The sequence below is a fragment of the Asparagus officinalis genome, chromosome 5 (genome assembly GCF_001876935.1).
Source record: "Asparagus officinalis chromosome 5, Aspof.V1, whole genome shotgun sequence".
In the NCBI taxonomy this organism is placed as follows: domain Eukaryota; kingdom Viridiplantae; phylum Streptophyta; class Magnoliopsida; order Asparagales; family Asparagaceae; genus Asparagus; species Asparagus officinalis.
Genome location: NC_033798.1, coordinates 122,294,965 through 122,322,146, shown reverse-complemented (window position 1 = coordinate 122,322,146; position 27,182 = coordinate 122,294,965). Strand labels below are relative to the sequence as shown.

The following is a 27,182-nucleotide window of genomic DNA, read 5'->3' as shown; positions in this document are numbered from 1 at the left end:
TGTGGGGGAAGGTTGAATGAAATGTGACTAGGGAAAAGAGGTTGTTTCAAGGTATATATATTTCCTCGAATTTGAGTTTTGATTGATGGAGCTTGATTTCTTCTTCCTACTAATACTAACACCAAAAAAACGAAGTAATTATGACATACCTCTAATATAAAGAAACCCGATCCATTATTGACTCTATAAACTGGAGAGATAAAGGTCAGAATCATACACACTTCTACTTGCAGCAAACCGTTAGATGTTTCGGTAGTTTAAGGTTTGGGTGCAAAAATTTCTAGACATATATAGCTGCACTGAAAGGACCATCTCTCCATGCAGACCTCGTATAAGTGCAATATTTGTTGCGTCAGGAACTGGGCAGATATGAAAACATTTCTATATAAAATTTTATCAATTATACAGTCATTTGATAACCTATTATATTCAGTCGGATAAATTGATCATTGCATCGTAGCTGTCAGAAACTAGTTCCTACCAAACCGAAGCAAACTAGTTACTGTCAGAAACTAGTTCCTCTCACTTTGAGTGTAGCCCAAAGATCTTGCATCATAGGTTTTAGTCAGGGAATGTGATTTTGGATGTGGGTTTTGAACTGAGATTGGGGCATTGTGGATTGGGGGGATTGCTTCCTGCTCGAGTCGATGCTTTGGGTTGTGAGTGTTATGTTGCTCCAGAGTTGCAGGTAAAAACTTCAAATGTTATAAGCGTTCCTCATCATCAAGCCCGTAATCCCAGCCCAAATTTAATGAGGATTAGGAAGAGGATGATGATGAGGAGGGAGAGGGGGAGGTTGAAGAGGATGAGGAGGAGGGAGAGGGGGAGGAGGAGGAGGGGGTTAGGAGTATGATGAGGTTTTAATGAGGGGGTTTTATGCAAGAAATCCCGTCAGCACTGGCCGGAACAGTAACTCCGGCCAAACTTAAGGCTTATATGACACCGGAGTCAACAAAATACACCAATCTGACAAAACTAAAAGAAAATATACCAACATATCACCAAAACTTTACAAAATATACTAATCTGATCATTTTGCCCATTATCAAGAAAAGCACCCTTTGCATCCAAAGAAAACAATTCGAATTGTCTAATTTTACAAAATGCTAACGTTACAACTATATATCAAGAAAAAGAACCTACTGTATATTGCAAACTAGCGCACATCTAAAACAAAACTTGCTTGAGGACAATGAATAATCACTTTCGTTGAAGAACAAAAAAGAACCACAAACTGAGTAAACTACAGGACGATGTAAATTAAATCGGGAATCGGAAGGATGATATACTAAATTCAGCCATTGACAGAGTCGAACAAGCAAAGATGAAAATGTTATTTCCCACTGAGTAGTTTCCAAGATAGGCAAACCACACAAATATTCAGTACAAATTATTCATCAAGCAGATTAATTTGTAAATTTTAGCACTCATACAACTACAAGCCAAATCATATGGTTCAAAGCTAGTTTGCCCTAGCATCACCCTCAACTCAACCGCACATCACTAGTAATATTCGCGTATAAAGAAATGGTAGATGCTGTTAGGCTTCAGTTCACTTTGGATTGGTGAAGAAGGCATTGACTGATGGCATGATCTCCGGGGCTTTGTTGCGTACAAATTTCCTCAGGCTGTGCTCAGCGTATCTCTCCCCCTCAGAAAAGTTCTCCAGCACTCCTGCAGCCCTGCCTTCTTTGTTTACCCTGTTTGATGCAGATGAATAGGTGGTAAATGTTAACATCTGTACAAAATTATATGGGTTGAAATGTTAGAAGCATCAGATTTTTTATTTAGCTTCTCTTTTGTTATGTAAAACATCTTGTTCTTGTCATACTGCATTCCAATAGTAATACAAGCTCATGCTATTATTTCGACGGCTAAAATACCAGATTGGTCTAAACGATATGACGCACTTTTACCACTTTGGCCTAAAAAAATGACACCGACGACAATTTAGCCTAAAAAGTGACAAATTAGCCACGTAGTCTTTCCGATCGCCAGAGACAAATTTTAAGCAAAATATTAAGGAATTTTCGCATATAGACCTCTCAATCTCCCATATTCTTCGGATTAAGCCCTCTCTCCCCCTCCCTAAATTCTGAAATTTGTTTTAAAAAAAAACCATCCCCTCCCACCATCTCCTTCCTTCTCCTTCCCACCATTCCCTCTATTCTCTTCTCCTCTAGATCCCCAACCTACCCTCCTCTCTCCCACTCCTACATCCTTTCCCATATTCTCACTCTCACCTTCTCATCTCCACCATTTCCTCCATTCAACCCCACCCTACCCTCCTCCTCTCTCCCACTCCCTCTCCCTCCTTCGCCTCTCCCTCTCCTCTTTGCCCTCGCTTGCTCCTGTCCACTCCCAATCCCCAACATTAGAGATTTTGCCAAAAACCCAACCTTCTCTTTCTCTCTCCCACTCTCTCTCCTTCCTTGCTATGCTCACTCCCCCTTCACCCTCCAATCATGAAAAACTCAATCTTCCTCTCCTCTCCTCTTCCAATCATGAGAAATCAATCATTCTATCTGGAGCATTACAAGGGAGAGGAGGGGGGAGAGAGGAGGAGGAGTTAGAGAGAGAGGACAGAGAAGAGAGAGTAAGTTATAGAAGTTAAGAAGAAGTGGGGTTGGAGAAAAAGGAAAATGAGAAGGTGAGAGTGCGGATATGGGAAGAAGGGTAAGTGTTGGGAGAAAGGATGGGAGGTTGAGAATCACGAGGAGAAAACAATAGAGGAGTTGGTGGGAAGAGGATAGTGAGAAGGGAGGGAGAGGATTTTTTACAAATTTTAGAACTTGGACTGGGTAAATCAGAAAATATGAGAGATCTAAGGGGTATATATGAAAATCCCTTAATTTTCCCCTTAGAAATCAGGTTCGACGATCAGAAAGGCAAATGTGTCATCAAGTTGTCATTTATTGGTCAAAGTGTTGCCGGTATCACTTTTTAGGCTAAAGTGGTAAACGTGTTGGAAAAAAGAGGAGAAAACAAGAATATAAGTTTTATTAAAGAAAATGTTTCATTTATTCATATCTTGCTAACAGAGAGAATGGCCAAATATATAGACCTTACACCAACTCAAACTCCTAGAAATCAGCAACAAACAATTCAAAAAACACATGACAATTGACTAAGTTAACAACTAAACCACTACTAACATATTATCCTGAAAAATAGGAAACAACCTAATAACTAATTTTGAATCAGTTATTCAACAACTTAAATTTAGTTCCTCTAACCATTACACTAAAACTCCGAAGTTATGGTGAGGATTAAGGATTATAGTTTTATATTAATTCTAACATGCCCGCGCAGGTCGAGCATACTTTTTTATGGGTCGAAACCTGGACTCACATAGCTATGTCAATTTTTAAAAAATCCGTATTTAATTCGTGGCCGGTGGGATTTGAACCTAGGTTGCTCTGATACCAACTTAAATTTAGTTCCTCTAACAATTACACCAAAACTCCGAAGTTATGGTGAGGATCAAGGATTATAGTTTTATATTAATTCTAACAAAACGGGTGTCACTTTTACGCCAATCTGGTATGTTAGCATCATTTCAACGGTAACTATTGGATATTTCAGTTTGCAATATTCCCCAAATTACTCACCTGGTCAAATTCTGCTTCCACAAACCAACAAAGGTGATTGTCCGCCATGATGTAACCAAAGCAATGTGAACAAACCCTTCACTATCTAGTCCTTATTCTACTTATTGGGTCATATGAATTCAACTGTCAATCAAATATCAGAAAATTGGAGTGTATATAAAAATTCAAATACAACATCATGTGAATGTCACAAAGTCTAGTACACACTCATCCACAGAGATGGCAGAGAGGGAGGAAACACTTGTAAATTGAATGGGTAAAAATGAGAGAGATGAGGAAGGCATGTGCTTGTGCAACAAAAGATAGAGACGAGAAAACAGGAGACTCGGCTACAAAAGCCGAAGGAAACCCTGCATAAAGAAACAACAATAAAACATGCACACATGACCATACATACCGCATGCACACATGCACTCACAAGCAAGTCATAGAGGAACTGAGCAGTAAACAGTAGACTACGGTCTCCAGCTTTAGCTTCATGAATTGGAGAACAGAAAGACAGAACCTAACAAGAAACTATATGAGTTAAAAATCATCAAGGAACTGAGCAGTAAATAGTAGACTGTGGTCTCTAACTTTGGTTTCCTGAATTGGACAGAAAGACAGAAGCTAACAAGAAACTATATGAGTTAAGGAACACGACAATGAGTTGTAGTCATGGACTGAATTTAATAAAGTAATAGTTGGAGTTATCCTTAAAAAAGCCATTGAGATGTTAGGGTTGGTAAATTGGTGGGGAAGAAAATATATCTTCTTTGGTCACCAACATCATGCCATTAAGATCTGTGATTCAGCAAGAGGAACCTATTTAGAAAGGGTACCGGTTAAACAAGAGTGGAGAATAATGAATTCACACAAATTTCACTCTTATCCAAGACTGAATCCACAGCTCTCTTGCCACCTCCATGCTATGAATGAACATTAACAAAGAATTAAAATATGAACCTTGCTGTTAAATTTACAAATACTTCTTCCTAAAATCCAATTTGTGACAGCCACCAACTTCCTTTCATTCCACTGGAGAAAAAAATGATAAATTTCACAAAATCTCTTGAATTTCGGTGTGATTTGAATAAAATCATCCTGATCTTTGAGAATTAGAGAAACCATGACAGATCTAACACAACTAGAGGGACCAAATTGCTGAAACTTCTCACAGAACGTAGAAAATAAAGCAATATATGGAATCAATCTACTACTGAGGCCTCCTACAATAAAAAGAGCCAACTCGAAATAAAAATCCAAATCTTTCAGCACAAATAAAGAAAACCCTCCTCGATATCAAAAAAATTTATCAAACAATTCAAATATTCAGAGCCCTATTCTAAATGCCATCCAATATTATTAATCAAGACAAACCCTTGTCAACACATCCATCTAGGTTTAAGTTACACATCTTGGTAGAAACAATTTAATCACTTGTTTGAAGAAAGAACTCCTGGAGTTGATCAACAAATAATGCTTGGAATGGGTAATCCATAATTCTCGATTATTTCAGTGAAAGGTCTAATTAAAGAAACACCTCAAACTTTAGGGAGTATCACAAATGATGAAAGATCTAAAGCAAGTTAACTAGAGTGACCAAATTGCAAGTACAGTTATGATTTGAGGGACCTCTCAGTAATTTCAATGATTTGAGAGACTACTATGAAACTATGGAAGAAAAGATACAAATGTTGGGACTCACAGTTGGGCATCTCACATGCCGCGCAACTCACATGCCTAATAACACTTCTGGCAACTCATAAACAGAGCTTTCACTATTCTTCTCTCCTCCGCTCAAATGAAAAAGTACATAGTTATTTATAGAATGAAATCCCGATCAATTGAAGGAAACTATGAACTAAATGACATAACTAGGTACCCTAGCTAACAGGTAAAACTAAATAACAATTACTAGCTAAATATATTAACTAAAACACTTCAGCAAAGAGAAGCAACAAATCCTTACAAATAAAATACTGAATGAAATCTAATCTCTAGTTGTCTTTCATCATCTTGAGCGAGATCCATCGTTGGAGACTAACTAATTTCACTCTAACCGATCAACAATATTGAAACTCACAAATCCAAAGGTAAGGTTACCTGACTTCAGGGTTGATGCAGATGTGTCGAACGAGCGAGAACGCACAGATCCCGACGGCAACGCCGGTAGCAGCAAAGAGCGGGTAAACCTGAAGTCCAAAAAAAAAAAATCAAGAAGACAAGATCAAGCTGCGATTTTTAGGGCAAAAAAAGAGAGAGAGAGAGAGTTCAAGAAAAGAATCGTTGAATAGATCGAACCTCGGGCCTCAGCCATCTGCTGGCGGTGGAAGCCATGGAGACGAGATCGCCGGCGGAAGAGGAGGAAAGTGCGGCGGCGAGATTTAGGGGGGGGATTTGGTGAGAATGGGGAGAGACTCGCTAGCGGTGTTATCTATTTGTTTTTTGTGTTTTTTTAGTGGATTCTTATTTTATTTGTCGGCTTTCAATTGGTTGGTTTTGGCTCTGTTTGGCAAAACTAGCTGAAAGCTGGGAGATTATAGCTGAAAGCTGTCAAGCTAGCTGAAAGCTGTGAAATTATAGCTAAAAGCTGATAGCTGTGTAGCTAGCTGATTGACTAGAGCTGTTTGGCAAAAGAAGCTGTATAACTAGCTTAAATTTGTTAAATGACTAAAAAGCTCATGCAATATTATTGATATAAAATTAGAATTATTAGGGGCAAAAAGGGAAGCAAAAAATTGACAGCTCTTTCCCAAAGACAAACGCTACTTGAGATAGCTTTTCAAAAGCTACTTGCAAAAGACACAATCTCCAAAATAATCTCCTCCTATTTTTGGTCACCAAACAGGTCTACTAGCTTATTGACCAAGTCAATAAGACACAAGCTCTTAGATAAGATACTTTTTTTGGTTGCCAAACAGTGCCTTTGTGTCTCAAGTGGGCTGGCATTGGAGATTGCACACCCAATCAGTTTGCTCCTTCGAGCGTGCTTCGGTAACGCGAAACTGCGGCTGTGATGCTGCGGTGTAAATTTAGCAGGACGTCAGATTTTATTTTACTTTTTTTAGGGGAAAGTATATATAATTATTGCTATACTACTTTCTAATAGGTAGGGGTGTTAACGGGGCAGATACGGCTCGGATATGGCACTTACCATATCCATATACGCTTACCCATCTCGGATACGGATACGGATACGGATATACGTCGGTAAGAAAAATTCATATCCATATCCGTCAAAATCGGATACGGTTACAGATATAGATGCGGATATATAAACGAATATGCATACGGATACAAAAAGGATATGAGAAAACTAGATAGTATTCAGAAAAATATAGTCATGTGATACAAAAAGAGTTCGTTAATATGTTCATTATGATTGAAAAGCTAAGATTAGACATCTTGATCATCAAAAATAACCACAAATCCATAATATAAGAATCGAAACTATCGTAAGAGTATTACCAATATGTATTCGGATATTTTCGGATACAGATACGGATATTTCACTACAAAACCATATCCGCAATCATATCCTATCGGTAATAGATTTGAGTAACCATATTCGTATCCTAACGGATACGGTTACGGATATTTCCTCGGATACGGATACGGTTTGGCACCCTTACTAATAGGTCAAAAATGTACATAGGATGAAATACAGAAACTATAACTGAAAGTCGAATAGGAAACCTAAAAGATAATTGACTTCTTAGTTAGTTGATGTAGTAGGACTAGATAAACCTTAGTACAAGAAATCTGGACCGTGTGAGGCAAAATAAACCCTAACACGTTTAATAGGTTGCATAACAATTGTAGCCTATTTAGTCAATGTGAACCTAAATAGACCCTAACATGTTTAAATAGAATTAAATTATTTTTAAGAGAAAAAACCTCCTACGGCAACAAGGACTCATACCTCAAAACATACAACTTCCCCAACCAGATCATATATGGGCGTTTCTCTAAATTATATTATACGTACGCTTAAAGGAATGGAGAATATTCTCATGTTCATCACCAACTCTTACATAACGAAATAGCGTCCTATAAAACACAGCATCAATCATGGCACCACAAATTTGTAATTGCAAGCTCTGAGAGGTCGCGGTTAGTGATCTAAAACCAAAAACTTTAAAAGCCGAGCATATTAGTAGCCAGTAAAATGAGAGAGAGAGAGAGAGAGAGACGATGAAAAAGCCAACCCACAGAACAAAGCAAAACCGCTGGCTTACAGAAACCTTGAGCCCTGTAGAACCAGCAACATAAAAAAACTATGGATTTAAAGTTCGGCAAAGGTATACAGAATGCAAGCACTTCCACCGGTTATCAGCAGAGCATCATGCGAAATATACAGCTAAAGGAAATATAACCACAATAAACAAAATCCTACTCCTATCGATCAGTTCTTTCGCTGCCATTTTCTCTGTATTGAGAAGAATCCCTTCATTGATGCTTCATAAGATGTATACACGCTACACAGCGTGCAAACACAAATCTTCCGAGTTTGAGGCAGAATTGGTCAGGCTTTAGGAACCCCATTTTAGCTCAATTTTTTTTACGATCCAGTTTGAATCCTCCGAGCTCTATCTCGCCATGAACCTTGTTGCAGGGAGAGCACCTATAAGGGGAATATAGAAAAGGATAATTTATTCCACCATTGCCCATGTAATTGTGTACTGACAATAACAAATGAAGGAAGAAAGGATGGGTTTACCTTGTCACTTAAGAGGGGGTTGCTGTTGAGATGATTTCCATTATTACCAACAGCTGCATCATTCTCATCCTCCTCAGCCTCGTTAGCTGGTTCAGGAGAATCGTTTACTGGTGAAGATGCTGCTACTGGTGCCCCAAACATTGCTTGGTCATGGGCAGCCTGAACTTCTTTCTCTCGTCTTGCCTATACAAATAAATGTTCATGCACAAAGAGGTTAATTTTGTTTCAGAAAATGATTCCAATCATCATGAAAATGCTACATTGGTTATGGTTTGTTACCTCTACAGCAGAAAACCGAAAGCTTCTACCTAGATTTTTGACAACCGAGATGTCATCTTCAGCCACTGGTTATCAGACGGAATATTAGTACAAGGATGTTGCATCAATTGTGAGTGAAGGGAAAAGAAAAGGTAAATTTAAGATGGTACTTATGGCAATATAGCAAAGGGAAATTTACACTAACATGATTACTAGAATTATTATATCAAAACTGACAGCAATTTGCATTTGTTGTGCAAGAAAGAGCTTCATGTGAGTTATTACATCTTCTACTAGGTTTGTTAGCAGAAAACACAAAAATGAAATGGAAGTAAACCCAACAAGTTTACAACTCTTTAGACTGAATATTGGGCATGGTTATCCTAAATCAAAATAGTTACGGACAACAACTTCACAAGAGGAAGAATTTCTAGCAAAATATGCACCAGGAAAAGCTAATTGATACTTCGATGCTAGTAAAAAAGGAGATTCAGCACTACAGAAAGATATGGAAGAAAACAGAATATTCCAACTGATCAAGCAATTGCTTGTTTAAATATATTAATGGAACTCGGCCACAAATCATGACAAATAGTTAGTTATAAACTTGAAGAGTCGGGGCTTGTTCAAAGGTCTTGGGCTAACTAAAGCAATTGAAAGAATATTTAATTGCGAACATACCCCCTGTAGCGTCACCCAATTGCAAATAGACCTACTATAGTTTTATGTTTGCGAATAGAACCCCTAATTTTAACTCTTAAAATCATTAAAAATATTTTAAGGAGGTGGCTAGACCCCTTGGTGAGGATAGACATCCAATTGCTAATTATTTTTTACTTTTAAAAGAGTCAAAAAAGTTCACTAATAAAACTACAACTAGAACTTGGGCCAGTACTACAGGAGGTCTACTGGTACCTAAGTTGCATGGAAACGGGCACAGGTACTGGTACGGATACGGGTGCGGGTATGGGACACGGCAAAACTGTAAAATGTAGGGTACGGGGACACGACTACATATATATTGAATTAATACTGTACATAAAATAATTTTTCCCCTTCATGTGTCATTAGAATTAAAATTCCGATCATATTTTTGAGTTTCTTTTATCATATTGATTATAGTGAATTGTAAACTACTCATTTTTTACTAGACATCTAAACGACCCATTAACTATATAGTTTTAAACTTGGTTATGGACTGAAACGAATCCAACCCGTATCTCATTGTTTCAAAAGACGGATGTGAAGTGTAAGCTCTACGTCCAGGAAGTCTTTGACAAGTGTTTTAAATTAACACATATATCGTATAATTGAGTACATGTTGTAATAAATGCATGCATATATTCAAGAAGTGTCCATGAAGTTTGGGTACGAGAAAGTGTCGGGTATGTGTCCGGTACGGGTACGGCTTCATTATAGAAGTACCCGAGTAACATAGACTGGCACAAATAGAACTAGAACTCTAGAAGGGGTATATTCGCTATCGGGTGATACTATAGAGGGTCTATTCACAATTAACCTAATATAATAAGATGAATCCTAGGAATATTGAATGCAAATCATGAACTGATTCATTGACGATAACACTAGTATAAGGTACAATTCTGCAAAATGTAATATTGAAATTTTCAATTCTACTGTGGTAAACCCAGAAAAAAAGGCCAACAGAATACCTCACAACTCAGGAAATGAGAATAAACACTGGAAGGTCATATAATGCCTGCTGACTAGTTCCAATGGAGATTTTCTTATAGTCTACAAATCGACAAATAAGACAAAAATGTCAACAATGTTGAAGTAAAATTCACCTTCAGTTTCTTCATCATCATCATCAAGAGGGGCATCTTTATTGAAATCAAAACGTTCCCACGCAGAGCTCGTGCCAATAGCTGTATCATTCGCAGCTGCATTCAAGTAGCATTCATGACATTATTCACAAGAAGAGAAACATACCTTCTTACTGTTGGTAGACCAAAGCTTACAACATACAGCACATGCTATCAGAAAGAAAATGGTTAAAAAAAAAACAACAAGGTGGTACAACGTACAAAGCTTTTTCCTGAAGACGGCAAAGAAAGCAATAAAATAAATCCTGCATTATAGTATTAATAGAAACATATGGTCCAAACTTATGATCAGCAGACTTATCAGAACAAGATTTTGAATCAGGTATCTGAACAAATACGTATATATAATATACAAATTTGTTGTTAACTCACTCAGGTTTATTATCAATTTGACGTAAGTACATTAAGCTTAAACAACAAGAAGTACTGGATACTCTTTACTATTGCTGTACATATATACATCTATTAATATTGGACTTATCCTGGAATCCGCCCCCAACTTCTATAATATAATCAGAATGCATAAGCACTAGATCACAGTGAAAAGAAAAAAAAACATGGTATGTAGATAATTAAGAAGTCTGGAATATACTTGGCTGACATAACATCGCATGTTTGCTTCATCCTGATCATGACTCAGGAAAACTTAATGAGCAGGATGGGTAGAATAACCTTTTAAAGTTCTAACAGATGAAAGATACAAACCAAGAAAGTTGTTAACAATCAGGAACTGCATTATGCTGATGGACTCTTGACGTACTTTAAAGCATAAAAAAGATTGATAAAACATGAGCACCAGAATGGGAATCAGAATGGGAATATAAAATGACAAGTGAAGCAACTGAGGTCTATGTTAAGTTTCTAATCAGTACATACTTCGGAGGTATCTATTAACAGGTCAAGAGTGCTGAAAGATCAGAACAATTTCTTTTGAATGGAACACCAGTAAAAGATGGATATGCATGCAGATAGAAAAATATTATGCCACAATGGAGAAAGGAAAATGAGATATATTAACAGAATCTTTAGAGATAAGATTTTTTTTTTTGCATATAAAAAACAAGAGGACAGTAAGATACCGGTTTGTGAGAGCTGAAGCTTCATTTTTGCTTTAACCCTTTCAGCTGGCATCTGTAATGAAAACAGTTATATTATCATAATTACTCACAATCATAAAGAAAATGACAACAAATGTCTTTCCCAGTAAAACAAGGAGAAAAGAGGTAACACTTAAACTAGCAGGTACGCAGAGATGTCAAACTAAAACAAGGCCAAACATATTCAGCTGAAATTATATCCTCACTTAGATATCCAAGCGGTTCAATAGTGTACTGACAAAACTAGTCATAGATTGCAATAGGCTCCTGATGACCACATTGAGATTACTGATGAGGTCTAAATGGGAATCACAATATGTGAAACCTATTGGAAAAACTATCGCCAAAGTGATATGGAGCAAACTCTAAATGAAGAAGCCTCGATTCAATAGAAATGAGTGAAACTTCTTAGAACCATATGTCAAAGCATAGCCCCTTTCTTATTTGGCACGAAATTCAGGAATTGTGGATAAAAATGAGCCTACCATCAAAATCTAGAGCCATATTTATCAATCTTAAAGTATAAAGCTCCTGCAGAAACAAAAATATACTAGTTAGGCTTCTACAATAAACACCAGCTTGAAGTAAAATCCCAACCTTTCTGTAGAAATGAAGAAAATCTACGTTGACAGCTAACAACTATCCAATCATTCTAACATCTGCAAAAAAATTTCCTATTCCAACTACCATCCAATACTACTTATCAAGACAATCCATTGTCAGCATACGCATGCAGGTTTAAGTTAGACGTCTTGGGTAGGACCAGTTTACTACACTTCTTTGCAGAAATAAATGTTGGGATTAATCACCCCATAATGCTTGGAGAGGATTATCCATAACTGTCGTTCATTTCAATGGCTCAAGAGCATAAACAACAGCAGCAGCATCAAAGCCTTTATCCCAAATGTTTGGAGTCGGTTACATGAATTCTATTTGTCCATTCCATTCTATTATAAGACATCTCCTCCGTTAAGTTAATTATAATCATAACCTTCTTAATTGCTTCCAACCAAATTCTTTTAGGTCAACATCTAGATCTTCTAGCCCCCATTAACTATGATATTATCACTTTTCCTAACCAGTGCACTAAGAGGTCTCAATTGTACATGATCAAACCATCTTAGTCGATTCTCTCTCATTTTATCCTCAATGAGAGCAATCTCTAATATACTACGAATGCGCTTATTTCTTATCCTATCTTTTAGTGTAACTACTCAAGAGCATCAATGCTAAAGAGACTTCAGCATGTAAATTCATTTCTGCTTCTGCAATTACTTAATTTCACATCGGCTACAAACAAAAATTATAAACCCTATAAAAGAAAACAAATGTAATTTAGATCATAGAACTGTATGCATAATATTGGTTATATCGCCAATTAACAGCAACAGCCATTTTCTTGACACTAGCTTAGGGTCAGCATTTAGTGAAAAGAAAAGAATTTCTAAATCACTTTTATTTCTTAATAACCACTCTAATTTACACATATTATTAAGCTCCAATAACAACATCCTTCAAACAATGCGACAACTTTTTATTAGTACGGACTGAGCATAATACTAAAATTTAAATCAAAAGATAATAAAAACCTTACCATTTGAGCGTAACCTTCAATTATCTTCGAATAATCCACTCCCTTATAACTCTTACCACCTCCTGATTTCCCCTCCTTCAAACCACGATCCCTATCCCTGTCTCTACCTCTACCTCGGTCTCGATCCCTCTCTCTGCCACTATCTCGTTCTCGATCCCGACCCTGATCCCTATCTCGATCCCCATCCCTCTCTCTACCTCTATCTCGATCGCGCCGAGAAACCCTAGGAGGCGTATTGCTCCGGCTCCTCCTCCTCTCTCTATCTCTATCCCTATCCCTACTCTTTCTCGACGAATACCTAAGATCGTCTCTTTCTTTGTCTTCGGCCGGCGATCGCCCTGTTGCCTCTGCTGAGCTTATCATGGATACTACCAAGAACGCGCGCTCGATCCTCTCGATCGTCTCTTTTAGGGCTGGAGGAAGGCAGATCTGAGGTTTTTTGCTCGCTGATTTCGGCAGAGGTCGAGCTAGAGTTTGAGGCGCGAACGAAGCTGGAGAGGGAAAACTGCGAGGGTTTTCTAGAGAAGGGATCGGAGGAGGAGGAGGAGGAGAAGCCGAGGCCTTGCTTGAACTTGGCAGCGCCTTCGCCTTTGCGCGTGAGCTCGTCGTAGTACGCTGCAGCTTTTTCTTCCTCCATTGGATACAGGAAATGGGCTGGTGCTTTGATTCTTAAGATTCGGGTAGGAATTGGGGACTTTTTTTATTTTTTATTTTTTTTGGATCTGATCCAGTATGAGCCCAAATACTTTGGAATCTAGGCCCAAAACTAGTAAAAGCCCAGTCCATCTCCAAAATATTAGATAAGTCAATGGAAAAAGGATTTAAAGAATACCGCCATAGGTGGGGACGGTAAGGGCACGTTTGGTTGATAAAAAAAAGAGGGTTTTTGTCAGCTGAAAGCCTGTCAAAACGTCAGTTTTGATAGGCTTTATTGTAAAAACGTCTCTAAACGTTTTGGCAGGCTTTCAGCAAAAAAATCCCCCATTTTTTTTACAACCAAACGCACCCTAAAGGTGTATCCCAATATGAGGAAATATCCGCAATCATATTTGTTAGAATACGAATATGATCACTCAAATATATGACTAATAGGATATGGTTACGTATATGGTTTTGTAGTGAAATATCTGGATATCCGAATACATATTCGTCATACAATTACAATAGTTTTATTCGTTAGATTATGGATTTGAGATTAATTTTAATGATCAAGATGTCTAATCTTAGCCTTTCAGATATAACGAACATATTAAAGAACGCTTTTGTCGACTCATATCCATTTTTTCCTACATGCATATCCGCATGTATATCCATATCCATATTCAATTTTAGCGGATATGGATATGAATTTTTCTTGACGAGGTCTATCCATAACCATATATGTATCCATGATGGGTAAGCGGGTATGGATATGATAAGTATCATTTATAAGTTGTATTTGGACCGAATGCAACCCTAGGGGACGGTGTGGGATGACATGGAGGAGAAGGGGAGAGAGAGTGCGAGGGTAATTAGGTAATTCTCCATATATGATTATGTTAAGTAAACGATCGGTTAGGGGTATTGAACGTAAACCTAACAAAAAGACTATTATCTAACACATTAAGATAATTTGGGGACTAATGTTAAAAAAGAAAAAGTGGTGGCAGCTCCTATAACTAGTTTTTTTTTAAATAATCTTTAACTAAGTTTTGAAAAACTCACCAAAGCAAGTTCTGACCCAGAGCCAATAGGGGATATATATGTGTTGGTGGGCTAAAATCAGAGATGTTCAGCAAAGTGGTGGCAGCTCCTGAGGTAGCAGTGGACGTTACGCCATTCGAGCTCATTTATCCTCACATTAACATGGGTATTACAAGACTACTCTTTTATCTGACTACTATACACCATGGTTAATTTAGACATTTACATATTATAAAATTTAATACAATTGATAGTAAGCTATGTAGTCTATTTTCGAATTATAGTAAATAAATAAATTTGGAGAATTTTTTGAAAGAGACTAATTTTAAAAAATAATTAGCAAAATCGAACATTTTGGTGAATATTTAGCAAAATTGACCTCTTTTGGTCACGTCATCAAGACCGCCCAAAAAGAAGTCGATTTTGCAAAATATCATGTTTAGATAACATAAGACCAGTAGTCATGTGTATTTAGCAATTGACAATTATGAAAAAAAAAAATCAAACCTTATTTTCTCTTTTGATTGCAGCTACGAGTTTCAACCCATTGTTCTCCTCCATTGGGCATGACTCATCCCTCCTACTCTCGCAGAACTTTAGATCCCTCAGCTTCCTCGGCTCCTCGGCCTCAACATCATCCAAACCTTCATCTCGATGAATCTCCTCAAGAAGGATCTCGACGTCTCGACCAAAGGAGATGAATAGGAAGATCACGACGTCTCCAATGTGGAGGGTTGCACCGTTGCCGGGTCGAGATTGGGGTTGGAGAAGGTGGTTAGGGTTTCGGCAAGGACGAATGCGATGAAGCCGGCTGTGGTTTGTGGGCAGCATTTAGGGCGATCTTTGGTGGGGTTGTGTTGAACTGTGGGAATGTTGAGGTCGCTGGTGAGGATTTATCAAGGATTAATGGGAAGATCGAGGCTGTTGTTGATGGTTTGTGAGGTTTTTCTCGTGTTGGATTGGGAGAATGGTGAGGTCATTGGATTGTGGAAAGGTTAGGGTGGCGTCTCTGCTATACTATTTAAACATGACTTTTAGTCTCGTTTAAATCGTAAGAAATAGATTAATCTTAATTACAGACTACTAATTACACGAGACTAGTAGTCCCGTATATTTTAAACATAATATTTTGCAAAATTAACCTTTTTTTGCCAGCCTAGATGATGTGGTAAAAAAGAAGTCGATTTTGCTAATTATCTTCCTAAATGAGTCTCTTTTAAAAAATTCTCCAATAATTTTTTTGTTATATTAAAACAGAAGTCAAAGTGCATAGTATATAACTACTCAATTTGCATTAGATATTGAGGCCTATCTTTTCTAAAACCAAAATGAAAATTGAAATTATAATAAAAAATGTGTTTACGCTATATTCTCTAACACGTCCTTATTGAATATGCTTTACATGATCTCAAATCTGCACTATTTATACAACAATATCTTTTTTTTAAGATAAAAACTCTGCTTAAAATATTTTTCAAACTTAGAACTATATTTTCATTTACGTAGCAATTCTCGCCAAAAACAGGAAGCATCGCATGCTGCATACAAAGAGAAACCCCTCGCCGAAACAATACAGACTCTTTGTTAATAGACTCGAGAGTCAACTTAATTAAAAGCTCTCCCATTACCGGTGGACACCTCGAAATTCCTCGCTAGCATCAACCACGTACTCTGAGCCACTTCCATAGTGCTGCTGCTGCTGCTGCAGAGAGTGGAATGCATTATTATACAAAGCGAAAAAGACTAATCATATTCAAGTAAATAAAGTAACAGGAACTGTGATAACGTAGAATATATATGTTGCTTTACATAAAGCAAAAGACCTTCAATTGGCACAGGAAACTGCCTTGATATTTCGTATCTGTGCAAATTTATTAAGACTGCATGATCAAGACAAAGCCAGGCTAACAACAATAGCACACATTAAGCAGACATTATGCACATTCTTAAGGGGTGTTTGTTTCAAAAAAAATTTGGCATTTGGGTGGGATTTCAAATTCTAGGATCAAAAAGTGGGTTTTTTTTTGGTTTTAGAATTCCATAAAACTTGTTTGTTTCAAAACAAATTTTAGAATATAAAATCCCCAAATAATAAAAAAATATTATATTTAAGGATTTGTGAAATCCTCTTTTTTGGGTGGGATGTGGGGGTGGATTTCAAAAGTGTTAGACAAATTTAGGATTTCAAATTCCATAAAGTTTGAAACAAACAAAAATATTACAAATTATAGTATTCCAAATCACAAAATATTGTTGAAAAAAACAAAGTTTTAGGAATCCCAACCCATAACAAATTATCTATGGATTTCAAATCCCATGGTGAAATACATATCCTAAAATTATAGGATTTGAAACAAACACCCCCTTAACAAATATCGTGGGCACCGATGCAAACTCGGCAAAACAATGCGCAATCCACGCGCATCGCCGCGGTTCTTTCTTGATTTGTGAGGGCTTCTTTTCTCTAGTCAGACACTTCTATCCCCGTGACATGAGCATATAGACCCCCGTAGATTTCATACAACGCATTCACTTGTGTGAAAATGTCCACTTCACCATAAATTTACGCTTTTATCAGTAGCAGTAGAAGAGGTTCTCCGGAGGAATTTTCAAAACCGACTCAGTTGACTGAAATTGGGTCGTTTTTTTAAAAAAAAAGTTCACAAACTTCACGGGAGTTCAACTCCCGTGAAGTTTTTTCTCATAACAAAACTTCACGGAAGTTGAACTCCCGTGAAGTTTGTGAATTTTTTTTTTCAAAAACCGACCCACTTTCAATCAACTGAGTCGGTTTTTGAAATTAAGTTGGAAACATATATGTTTTTGGGAATAAATTTTAAAATAGGTATGTTTTGAAAATTTGTCCGAGGTTCTCCTATTTTTACTGAGAGCCCCTACCCTTGACGCAGACAACGCTGACCAGATATCAATTTGGTCAGTCGTCCTTCTAGAACCAAGAGCATTTCCTCAAAGTGCATCATGTCCTTTTCACCATCTTAGGCTCATGCATAATCAATAGTACAGTCCCAATAATGGATGTAATAAAGGCTTATTCGCAAATAGACCCCCTATACTATTGCCCAATTGTAGATAGACCCCTTGTGGTTCGACTGTTGCAGATAGACCTCTTAAATGAATTTATTTATTCTTTTACCCTGAGAGAAAGAGCAAACTGTATCTTAACAAATAGCCTCCTGGAGGGTAAACTACTCAAAACACAGGGGAAAAAAAACCACTCAGGCAATCTATCTGCAACAATAGAACTACGAGGGTCCATCCGAAACTATTCCTTTAATCCTATTAATAAAATCAGACTAGAAAATAGACAGCATGCCTTAGTGCTGCTTAAAGCAAGGAAATATGAGTAGTAGAAGCAATCGTACGAGTTGTGAGGGTTTTGTACGGACGTCCCTAATCAAACCAAGAGATAATGGAAAACCAAACTGTACCACGGCCTTTTTGAATATTCCTCCTTGCACAGTGGACGTACCTATACAGATCAAATTACAACTTGATTAGCATGAAGACAAACATGCGGGAGTGACAAAACTTTATGAGGTAAGGTATGTTCAAACCCGCATTCTTGGACATCTGTATATATAGACAACTCACCTTTGAGGAATGAATTTGAGCAGAAAAACATCCTCAAGAGTACTGAGAAAGATAGGGGTGGCTGAAGAAGAAAGAGATGGAGGAGCAAGCACAAAGTAGGGAGGAAACCGGCAGAAGCAGCCGCGTGACGGGAAGGAAGAGCGACATGCGGCTGATATTTATGCGTGCTGATAGTGTCGATGCGTGGCTGATGACCTTCGGTGCGATGGGCGCCGTGGGGAGCGGGTTTTCCTTTGCTTTGATGTTCATCATGTCGAGCAAGATCATGAACGATATGGGCAAGGGCAATGGACTCTCCTCGTCAGGCTCGCTTCCAATTCACGACGTTAATAAGGTGAGCTAGCCTTGGTTCTCTTCCTTTCACTGTCCATCTATACGTGCATATGCACGCTGACATTCTCCTCTTCTGCTACAGAATGTGGTGAACTTTCTCCTCGTGGCGTGCTGGTCATTTCTAGCTTCCTTCTTAGGTATCGATCTTTTTGGCATTCTTTGTTTCCGGTGTGTTTGTTTAGAGCATGGTGCTTACTTACACTTGGCGACGCTGGTTGCAGAGGGATACTGCTGGACAAGGACAGGACAGAGACAGGCCTCGCGAATACGTGCTCGGTACCTTAAATCTGTCCTAAGGCAGGACATTGAGTACTTCGACCTTGAAGGGACTTCCACCACAGATGTTATCACCAGTGTTTCCAGTGACAGTCTTGTCATCCAAGATGTCCTCGGTGAAAAGGTCAATTTCCCTTTCTCTGTCCTTTCTTTCTCGCACTTTCAAGCGTCGTTTTGTGGGTAATCACATAGCCCCAGAGCTTTGCGGCGGTTTTGAACAAAATTCCCCTGAACTAAATTGGACAAAACTCCTTGTACTTCGTAAAACACCATGACTCACGGCAGTTTGTTTAAGTTGTCATGTGCTTCGCACGTGAAATGTTCTGGGCAATTTTTCCCTAAACACTTTTCACTTTTACCAATAAAGGTATAGTTTAGACCTTCTATCCATCATGTTCAACGGGTTTTGAATACCGAAAGTTCAGGAGGTTTTTCTTTAACGTATAAAGGAGGGGGTTCCAACGAAAATTTCAGGTTTTTATTTTTGGGTGAAATTTGCTCGTTTTGTTGATTATTCTGCAGCTGCCAGACTTCATAAAAAACACTGCTACATTCTTCGGCTGCTACCTTGTTGGGTTCGTCATTGAATGGAGACTGGTACTCGTGGCGTTTCCTACAGTAGTACTCCTCATAATACCAGGCCTCATGTATGGGAGAATGTTGATAGGTCTCGCTAAAAGGATTAGGGAAGAGTACAACAAAGCTGGCACAATAGCTGAACAAGCCATCTTCTCCATCCGCACGGTGTACTCCTTCGTTGCAGAGAACAAGACCATGGCCGAGTTCTCCACAGCTCTTAACAGCTCTGTCGAGCTTGGAGTCTACCAGGGACTCCTCAAAGGAATTGCGATCGGAAGCAACGGAATCATCTTTGCGATCTGGGCATTCATGGCTTGGTATGGCAGCCACCTCATCATGTACCACGGTAGTCAGGGTGGTAGTATTCATGGGGCAGGAGTTTGCATTGTTCTCGGTGGCCTGTAACCGTCGACACTTATCTACGTACTTAAATAGAAGTTAAATAGGGTAAATTGCAGATAAACCTCCTCATCTTCACCTTTGGTAGCACTTATCACGCATGAACTATTTTAGTACCTCTTACAACACCTCAGTTCATTGTGTGTATGTGCGTGTGCATTTTTTTTTGATGGGGTGTTTTTTTTTTGTGTATAATTTGCCAAACATAAAAAATATAGAAGGGTTAAGTTAACCCCTCTAGAGGGGTTAAAATGAGTTAACCCCTCAAAATGAGGGGTTTACTAATACTCCTATTTAGATGGAATAAGAGTTAACCCTTCTAATTATAAAGAAAATAGTCAAAATCATTGTTATTCCCAAACACTAAAACTGATCATAAGGGCTAAAATAAAACTTATTTAACGGGTTAATAATTTAGTCCTTCGGATTATCAAATGGGCTAAGTACATTAATCCTTCTCTTTAACCCCTCTTCATTAACCCTTTGCCAAACGGGGCCTAAGGAATTAGATGAACGGGATTATCTGCAGTTTACTCCGAATAGAATACCATATAACGCTTCTAAAAAAAATGACTTGTTCTTGATGGATGGAAACAGGGCATTTGGGTCGGGCCTTTCCAATGTGAAATATTTTGCAGAAGCGACCGCAGCTGGGGAACGTATTGCAGAGGTTATAAAGAGAGTACCGAAAATTGACTCAGAGTGCACAGGGGGAGATATTATAGAGGATGTTAGAGGAGAAGTGGAGTTCAGAGGAGTAGAGTTCTCATACCCATCTAGGCCTGAGACCAAAATTTTAAAGGATTTCAACCTGAAGGTTCCGGCTGGGAAGATGGTGGCACTGGTCGGTAGCAGTGGGTCAGGCAAGTCGACGGTGGTCACATTGTTGGAGAGGTTCTATGACCCGGCAAGAGGAGCGGTTTTTGTAGATGGTGCAGACATCAGAAAGCTTAACCTCAAATGGTTAAGATCGCAGATGGGATTGGTGAGCCAAGAGCCAACGCTATTCGCTACATCTATCAAGGAGAACATACTGCTCGGAAAAGAAGACGGATCCATGGAGGAGGTGGTGGCAGCTGCTAAGGCCTCCAATGCCCACAGCTTCATCTCTCAGCTGCCTCAAGGATACGACACACAAGTTAGTTATCTTAACTAGTCATAACTTGTACACAAATCAAAATGAGTCCTCATTATTGACATGCCTATGGCGTCTAGGACAAACTTAAAATGCTGATATTATCCCACTATCAGATACTCAGATTCTCTCTCTTTTGCGCCTAACCTCCTCTGGAAAACCTGGTATCAAACAAACCCCAAAAGTTAAACGTATCTGTAAGGTATAATTTTACCGCAAATGAACACAAAAGGCAAGGTCCAAAGTTGCTGATGGCACATATTTAACTTCTTCAAATTTTTTTCATTGAGGTTGCATAGATTTTTTTTATCAGTTTAGGAGGTGTATTATAAATATTTAACCTTCGGGATGATAATTTTCTTTTAAAAAAATATTTTATTTTCCGAACTTTCAAACCAATTTATCGGGTATAGGTTAAAAAGCAGCTTAGACGACAAGAGCAACACTGCTGACTATCTCCTGTGCTCAAGTCTTAAACATCAATTGCTATATTCCATCAAATGAAAACCAATTGAGGTGTATTATATTCCATCAAATGATAGGTGTCCAACATTGTTGACACATTTCTCCCATCAAATGAGAGTCATCAAAGACTAATTTGCTTCAACTCTCAACTGTGGGCCCTATCTGCTTATATGCCTTTAATTGGGTGTGGGCAATCATAAACCCAAAACCCAAGAACTTCTACCCACAAATTCTATCCTCAGTCCATCTTCTAATGACTATGCTATGTCTTCACTTGTATCTATGATTGACATCAGAATAACTAGTTCTAAAGTTTATCATGAGTGTTATATCATTAGAGTTTAATGGAATTTTAAGATCGAAGAACAAGATATTACAAAAATGAACCATCAGTATAGATGGCAATGTCATCGCAAACAGTAAATGTGGGTTTATTTTCAAAAGGGAGATGAAGCTGATGCATCTCAAGAACAATTAACTTTGATTGCAATAGGGGACTTAAGCATGACCAGGAAAAGCTAGATTTCCTTTACAACTGATAGCCAAATTCAAACTGCTATAATGGAACCTTAGGGCCTGTTTGGATTCGTGGGGGTGAAGGGAAGTTAAGGGAAACTGAGTGAAGGGAAGGGAAGGGAAAGGAAGGGAAGGGAAGGGAATTCTCTTCCCCTTGGTTACACCCCAATTTGGGGGGTAACAATTTTTATACTATTAGGGGGGGAACCAAGGTGAATGGAGGTGAATTAACTTCACCTCCTAAGTGTTCTCAAACAAGGTGAATGGAGGTGAATGGTTCCCCTAACTTCCCTTCACCCTCATTCCCCTCAATCCAAACAAGCCCTTAGGTGTAGGAGGATTAGCTGAAAAATGAAATATTAATAATAGCGAAAAACTAGAATAAAGAAGGAAAACGTTGCCTACATTTCGAAGTCCTAATTATGGAATGCAACCAAAGTATAAAACTTGATAATTCAATGGCAAGCAAGACTATCAGGTCAAACATAAAAACTATAACTTATGTGTACTACTGGTGGAAATGGGATACACTTAATAAGATGGATAGTCACCACTTTCTGAGTGGCTCTGAACTCACTGTCAACCATCAACAAATACAAACCTTCTGTGACCTAGAGGGCTAAGAACTTGATCCTTGACTAAAATTTCAATCCGAGTTCAATATGTGTCCATAGAAAACTTCACTTTAGCTATAAAACTATAACTTATGTGTTCTATGTTTTTCCAGTTAGAGGTCATCTAGTAAGAATGTTTAATGTAATGAACAAAGTTTACACATAACAGAGAGTATTTTAGGTCATCCAACCATGTTACATCTCAGGTGACAGAATTCTTTTACTTCAGGCATTAATTTCCTAGATCCTCCAAGCTCAGAGCTTCCATGTATCTATAATTATTTTGCTGACTTACTCCTTCAGTTCTATCTGTGATAACCTACATAGGGGCATATCTTTGATATATACAGGTAGGCGAGGGTGGGATTCAAATGTCTGGAGGTCAGAAACAAAGGATAGCAATCGCTAGGGCAATACTGAAGTCACCAAAGATTCTTTTACTTGATGAGGCTACAAGTGCTTTGGATGCTGAATCTGAGCGAATAGTCCAACAAGCACTCAACCTGGCCTCAGTTGGCAGGACCACTATTGTAATTGCACACCGATTATCCACCGTCCAAAGTGCTGACATAATTGCAGTGGTACAGGCAGGCAGGCTCGTGGAAACTGGGTCCCACGATGACCTGGTATGTAAGGGTAACAGCCTCTATTCGTCCCTTGTTCATCTGCAACAGACAAGAATCGTGAGAGAAACACGAGGAGCAGCTTCTTATTCATTAGCAATGGCACCAGCCACCCCATTTAGTGACAGCAGCATCAAAAGAATAAGCCACGGAAGCTCAACATTCAGCTCACTGAGGTCAGCAAACTGCTTGCACAAATCAGTATTACATACTGAATTTAGTTAAACATGGACCAAATACTTCTACCAGAGACTAATATTATACGTTGATCTATGCATTAATGTCGAACCATTGCTTGTATCCAGATATCCACGGTGAACTCGTGAAGATAATACACTAAGGATGCATTTGGTTAGGTGTAGTTGGAACCCCATCTTGTTCCAACTATATCCAAATTTCAAAACGCTTGTTTAGTTAGATGTTGTTGCAACACTGAAAGATTGTTGCAACAACAAAATAGGCCAAAAAACTAGGGTGTTGAACAAAATTCTAACTAAAGAGTGTTCCATCAGTAGGAGTTTGAACAATATGATGTTGCGCAAGCATTTGTTGTTCCAACTCCTAACTAAATACACCTTAACATCAACAATCATGAAGACACTTGGGGTAGAACCTTATTCCACGCAAACTCTGGCGCCTGAAAAATCCAAGTGGTGATTCAATGAAACTCGAATTAAAACTTATTTGTGTTTACAACAGATTCCTTGATGATCTGCCATATGATGTGGTCCATCACATGATTCAGAACAGAAACTTCCCAAAAGGAAGGATTGTTGTACCAGAAAACAAACGTTGGTCGGAACTTGCAACAGTTTCCTTTATCAACTCTAGAATGTATTCATACACTTAATAAAATAATATTCCTTATTATGATAGGCCTTTCAACAATTCACCGATGTTGGAAGGGAATCCTAGCGAATCCAGAGATTGGGACCATTGCTCTTCGCTACCATCCTTTAGAAGGTTGTTGATGTTGAACATGCCGGAGTGGAGGAATGCAGTTTGCGGGTGCCTGAGTGCACTAATGTTTGGGGGAATACAGCCATCAGCTGCGTTCACCTTGGGAAGTCTGATATCTGTCTATTTTCAAAAAGATCATGATGAGATCAAGAGGCAAACCAGGATCCACTCACTCATCTTCGTTTTACTTTCCATCTTCTCCTTATTGGTCAACACTGTGCAGCACTACAACTTTGGGGTGATGGGAGAGTATCTAACCAAGCGGGTAAGGGAGCAAATGTTGTCCAAGATACTGGCTTTTGAAGTTAACTGGTTCGATCAGGAGGGGAACTCGACTGGAGCGATTTGTTCTCGAATGGCCAATGATGTTTATGTGGTTAGTATGAGAATACTTATTCGTTTCATATTCTTTTTCCAGAAAAGAGACATTATTTGGGCTTCATTTAAGGAGGGAACCAAACAAAAATTGCCAGCAGAAAAGCTGTCAAAAACAGCCACTTCTTACATTATAACTTTAATTTAATTTATCTAATTCTAACAAACTCTAGAATGAAAATTGTTTTACTGTCAGCTGAGATCATTAGTGGGTGATCGGATTGCTTTCCCCCTGCAAATATTCTCATCAGTCACTATTGCATGGACCATGGGTCTGATGATTTCCGGGCGTCTGGCCCTCGTGATGATTGCTTTCCAGCCTATTATCATTTCCTGTTATTATGCTCGCAATGTTCTCCTGAAGGGCATATCCAGTAAAGCTACCAAGACCCAGTCAGATAGCAGCAAATTTGCTGCTGAGGCCGTATCCAACATCCGAACTGTCACCGCCTTTTCCTCCCAAGATCGCATTCTGCGCCTCTTTGAAGTAGCTCAGCAAGGCCCCAGCAAACAGGGAATCCACCAATCCTGGTTTGCAGGAATTTCCCTCGGCATCTCAGAGAGTCTCATGCGTTGCACCTGGGCCCTTGCCTTCTGGTAAGCTTCTGTCCTAAAACCAACCCAAATGCACTGCAAGTGCCAACACATACGACAATATAAACAATTGGATTTTTGTTATCCTAACAGGTATGGGAGCCATCTAATTTTCAAAGGATACATCAACTCCAAGTCCTTCTTCCAGACATTTATAATCCTCCTCACTACCGGCAAAGTCATTGCTGATGCTGGCAGCATGACAACTGACCTTGCCAAGGGTGCCTCCATGATCAGCTCCGTTTTTAATGTGCTTGATCGGATACCTCGCATCAAGCCTGAAGATCCCAATGGCTTCCGTCCTCAGAAACTAAAAGGAAGTGTGAATATCATAGAAATCACCTTTGCATACCCGACAAGGCCAAATGCTATAATCTTCAACAGATTTTCCCTCACTGTTGAAGCCAGAAAATCACTAGCATTGATTGGGCAGAGTGGATCAGGTAAGTCCACCATAATTGGGCTCATTGAGCGGTTTTATGACCCGATACAAGGAATGATTAAGATCGATGGCAGAGACATAAAGTCATACCATCTCCGCTCCTTAAGGAAACACATTGCGTTAGTTGGACAAGAACCAACATTGTTCATGGGGAGTATTCGGGAGAACATTGCATATGGTGCAGAGAGTGTAACAGAGATGGAGGTGGAAGAAGCAGCAAGGAAAGCTAATGCTCACGATTTTATCAGCAGCCTCAAGGATGGATATGACACATGGTGTGGGGTTCAAGGGGGGCAGTTATCAGGGGGGCAAAAGCAGCGCATAGCAATTGCAAGGGCAATACTAAAGAACCCTGCAATATTGCTACTAGATGAAGCAACTAGTGCACTTGATGTCCAGTCAGAGAAGACAGTGCAGCAGACAATGAAGCATGTAATGGTGGGAAGGACATCCATAGTTATTGCACACCGCCTCGGCACCATCATGAATTGTGACCTCATTGCAGTATTGGAGAATGGGGAAATTGTGGAGAAGGGGACCCATGAGTCCCTCCTTGCAAAGGGAAACAATGGATCTTACTATAAAATGTTCAGTCTACAGAAATGCTCAAAGGATGACTCAAATGCAATTGCAACATAGTGAACACGTTTTACTTTCCTTAATTCTTAACTCACAATCCCATTCCAGGCATCTTTCTATTTTCTTGGGATTCAACTTTCTCAAGAATGTAAAGAACATAAACATTATTTGTATATTTTTCTTATTTCGTCGTTGTTGTGAACCCATCCATTCCCCAAAGTGGTAAGGATTCTGTTGTGTTTTTAATACTAAAAAGCCCAAGTTTAAAAATGTAAAAAGGTGACATCTTCTTTTGATAAACACAAGGCTAAGAAACACACGGTTAAGCTTGTGTAAGAAACGAGTAAAATTTTCTAATACTAAGTTACTGCTGGTTGAAACAGGTCATACTTGTGAGGCAACTAATATTGTTGCTTTACATCAACTTGTTCTCACTTTATTCTGTTTGAGCATCTTTGTTAATAAGAGAGGAACAAATACATCTTCCTACTCTTGATTCCAGTGCAATCATGCCCTTCAAATCCAAATTAACCCATCAAATTATTGCATTACTTTTGAATACTCATCAAAGCATGCCATTAGTTCATATTCTCCAATCAAAAGAGCAGCTGGTTCACGGTATTAAAAGATTAAACTACAAACGTGAGGAGGCTAATTTCTACAAAACCAAGATTGGACTCTTGCTATAAGCTATGAAGCACGGACACGGACACGGCGACACAGACACGACACGGACACGGCAAAACCCCAAAAAATAGGACATGACTAGATTTTTTTAATAATAATAATATTATTATATAGATAAATTTATAAAATTCAAACAACAAACTAAAATGTAATCCTCAAACACAAAATACTAAGCTACTAACAAGTCTAACATTGCAAACA

At 38.6% G+C, this 27,182-nt stretch overlaps 3 protein-coding genes and 1 long non-coding RNA gene across 6 annotated transcripts; 1 reads left to right on the top strand and 3 right to left on the bottom strand.

The window, feature by feature from the left end:
- Positions 1,308 to 6,054, bottom strand: LOC109841042. Its single transcript, XM_020409896.1, has 3 exons — positions 5,895 to 6,054; positions 5,697 to 5,785; positions 1,308 to 1,700 (listed from the first exon to the last, which is right to left on the bottom strand). Exons 1-3 carry the CDS (start codon positions 5,928 to 5,930, stop codon positions 1,553 to 1,555), a joined length of 273 nt encoding a protein of 90 aa, XP_020265485.1. The 5' UTR covers positions 5,931 to 6,054; the 3' UTR covers positions 1,308 to 1,552.
- LOC109841041 (RNA-binding protein 25) lies at positions 7,851 to 13,771 on the bottom strand. Its single transcript, XM_020409895.1, has 6 exons — positions 13,110 to 13,771; positions 11,498 to 11,549; positions 10,380 to 10,475; positions 8,593 to 8,657; positions 8,314 to 8,496; positions 7,851 to 8,217 (listed from the first exon to the last, which is right to left on the bottom strand). The coding sequence occupies exons 1-6, from the start codon at positions 13,470 to 13,472 to the stop codon at positions 8,155 to 8,157; spliced, it is 822 nt and encodes a 273-aa protein (XP_020265484.1). The 5' UTR covers positions 13,473 to 13,771; the 3' UTR covers positions 7,851 to 8,154.
- On the bottom strand, positions 16,160 to 18,517 carry LOC109841040. The gene is made up of 3 exons (XR_002247127.1): positions 18,405 to 18,517; positions 18,176 to 18,282; positions 16,160 to 16,494 (listed from the first exon to the last, which is right to left on the bottom strand). It is a non-coding gene; the product is annotated as an uncharacterized LOC109841040 (long non-coding RNA).
- On the top strand, positions 18,449 to 27,131 carry LOC109841038 (putative multidrug resistance protein). Of its 3 annotated transcripts, none has more exons than XM_020409893.1 (9): positions 18,449 to 18,738; positions 18,820 to 18,874; positions 18,959 to 19,137; positions 19,536 to 19,993; positions 20,589 to 21,129; positions 23,072 to 23,520; positions 24,221 to 24,680; positions 24,876 to 25,276; positions 25,367 to 27,131. In XM_020409893.1, the coding sequence occupies exons 1-9, from the start codon at positions 18,481 to 18,483 to the stop codon at positions 26,352 to 26,354; spliced, it is 3,789 nt and encodes a 1,262-aa protein (XP_020265482.1). In that variant the 5' UTR covers positions 18,449 to 18,480; the 3' UTR covers positions 26,355 to 27,131. The 3 variants fall into 3 exon arrangements, with proteins under 3 accessions (XP_020265482.1, XP_020265483.1, XP_020265481.1); XM_020409894.1 differs by having other exon boundaries at positions 23,072 to 23,564; positions 24,271 to 24,680; XM_020409892.1 differs by having other exon boundaries at positions 18,820 to 19,137.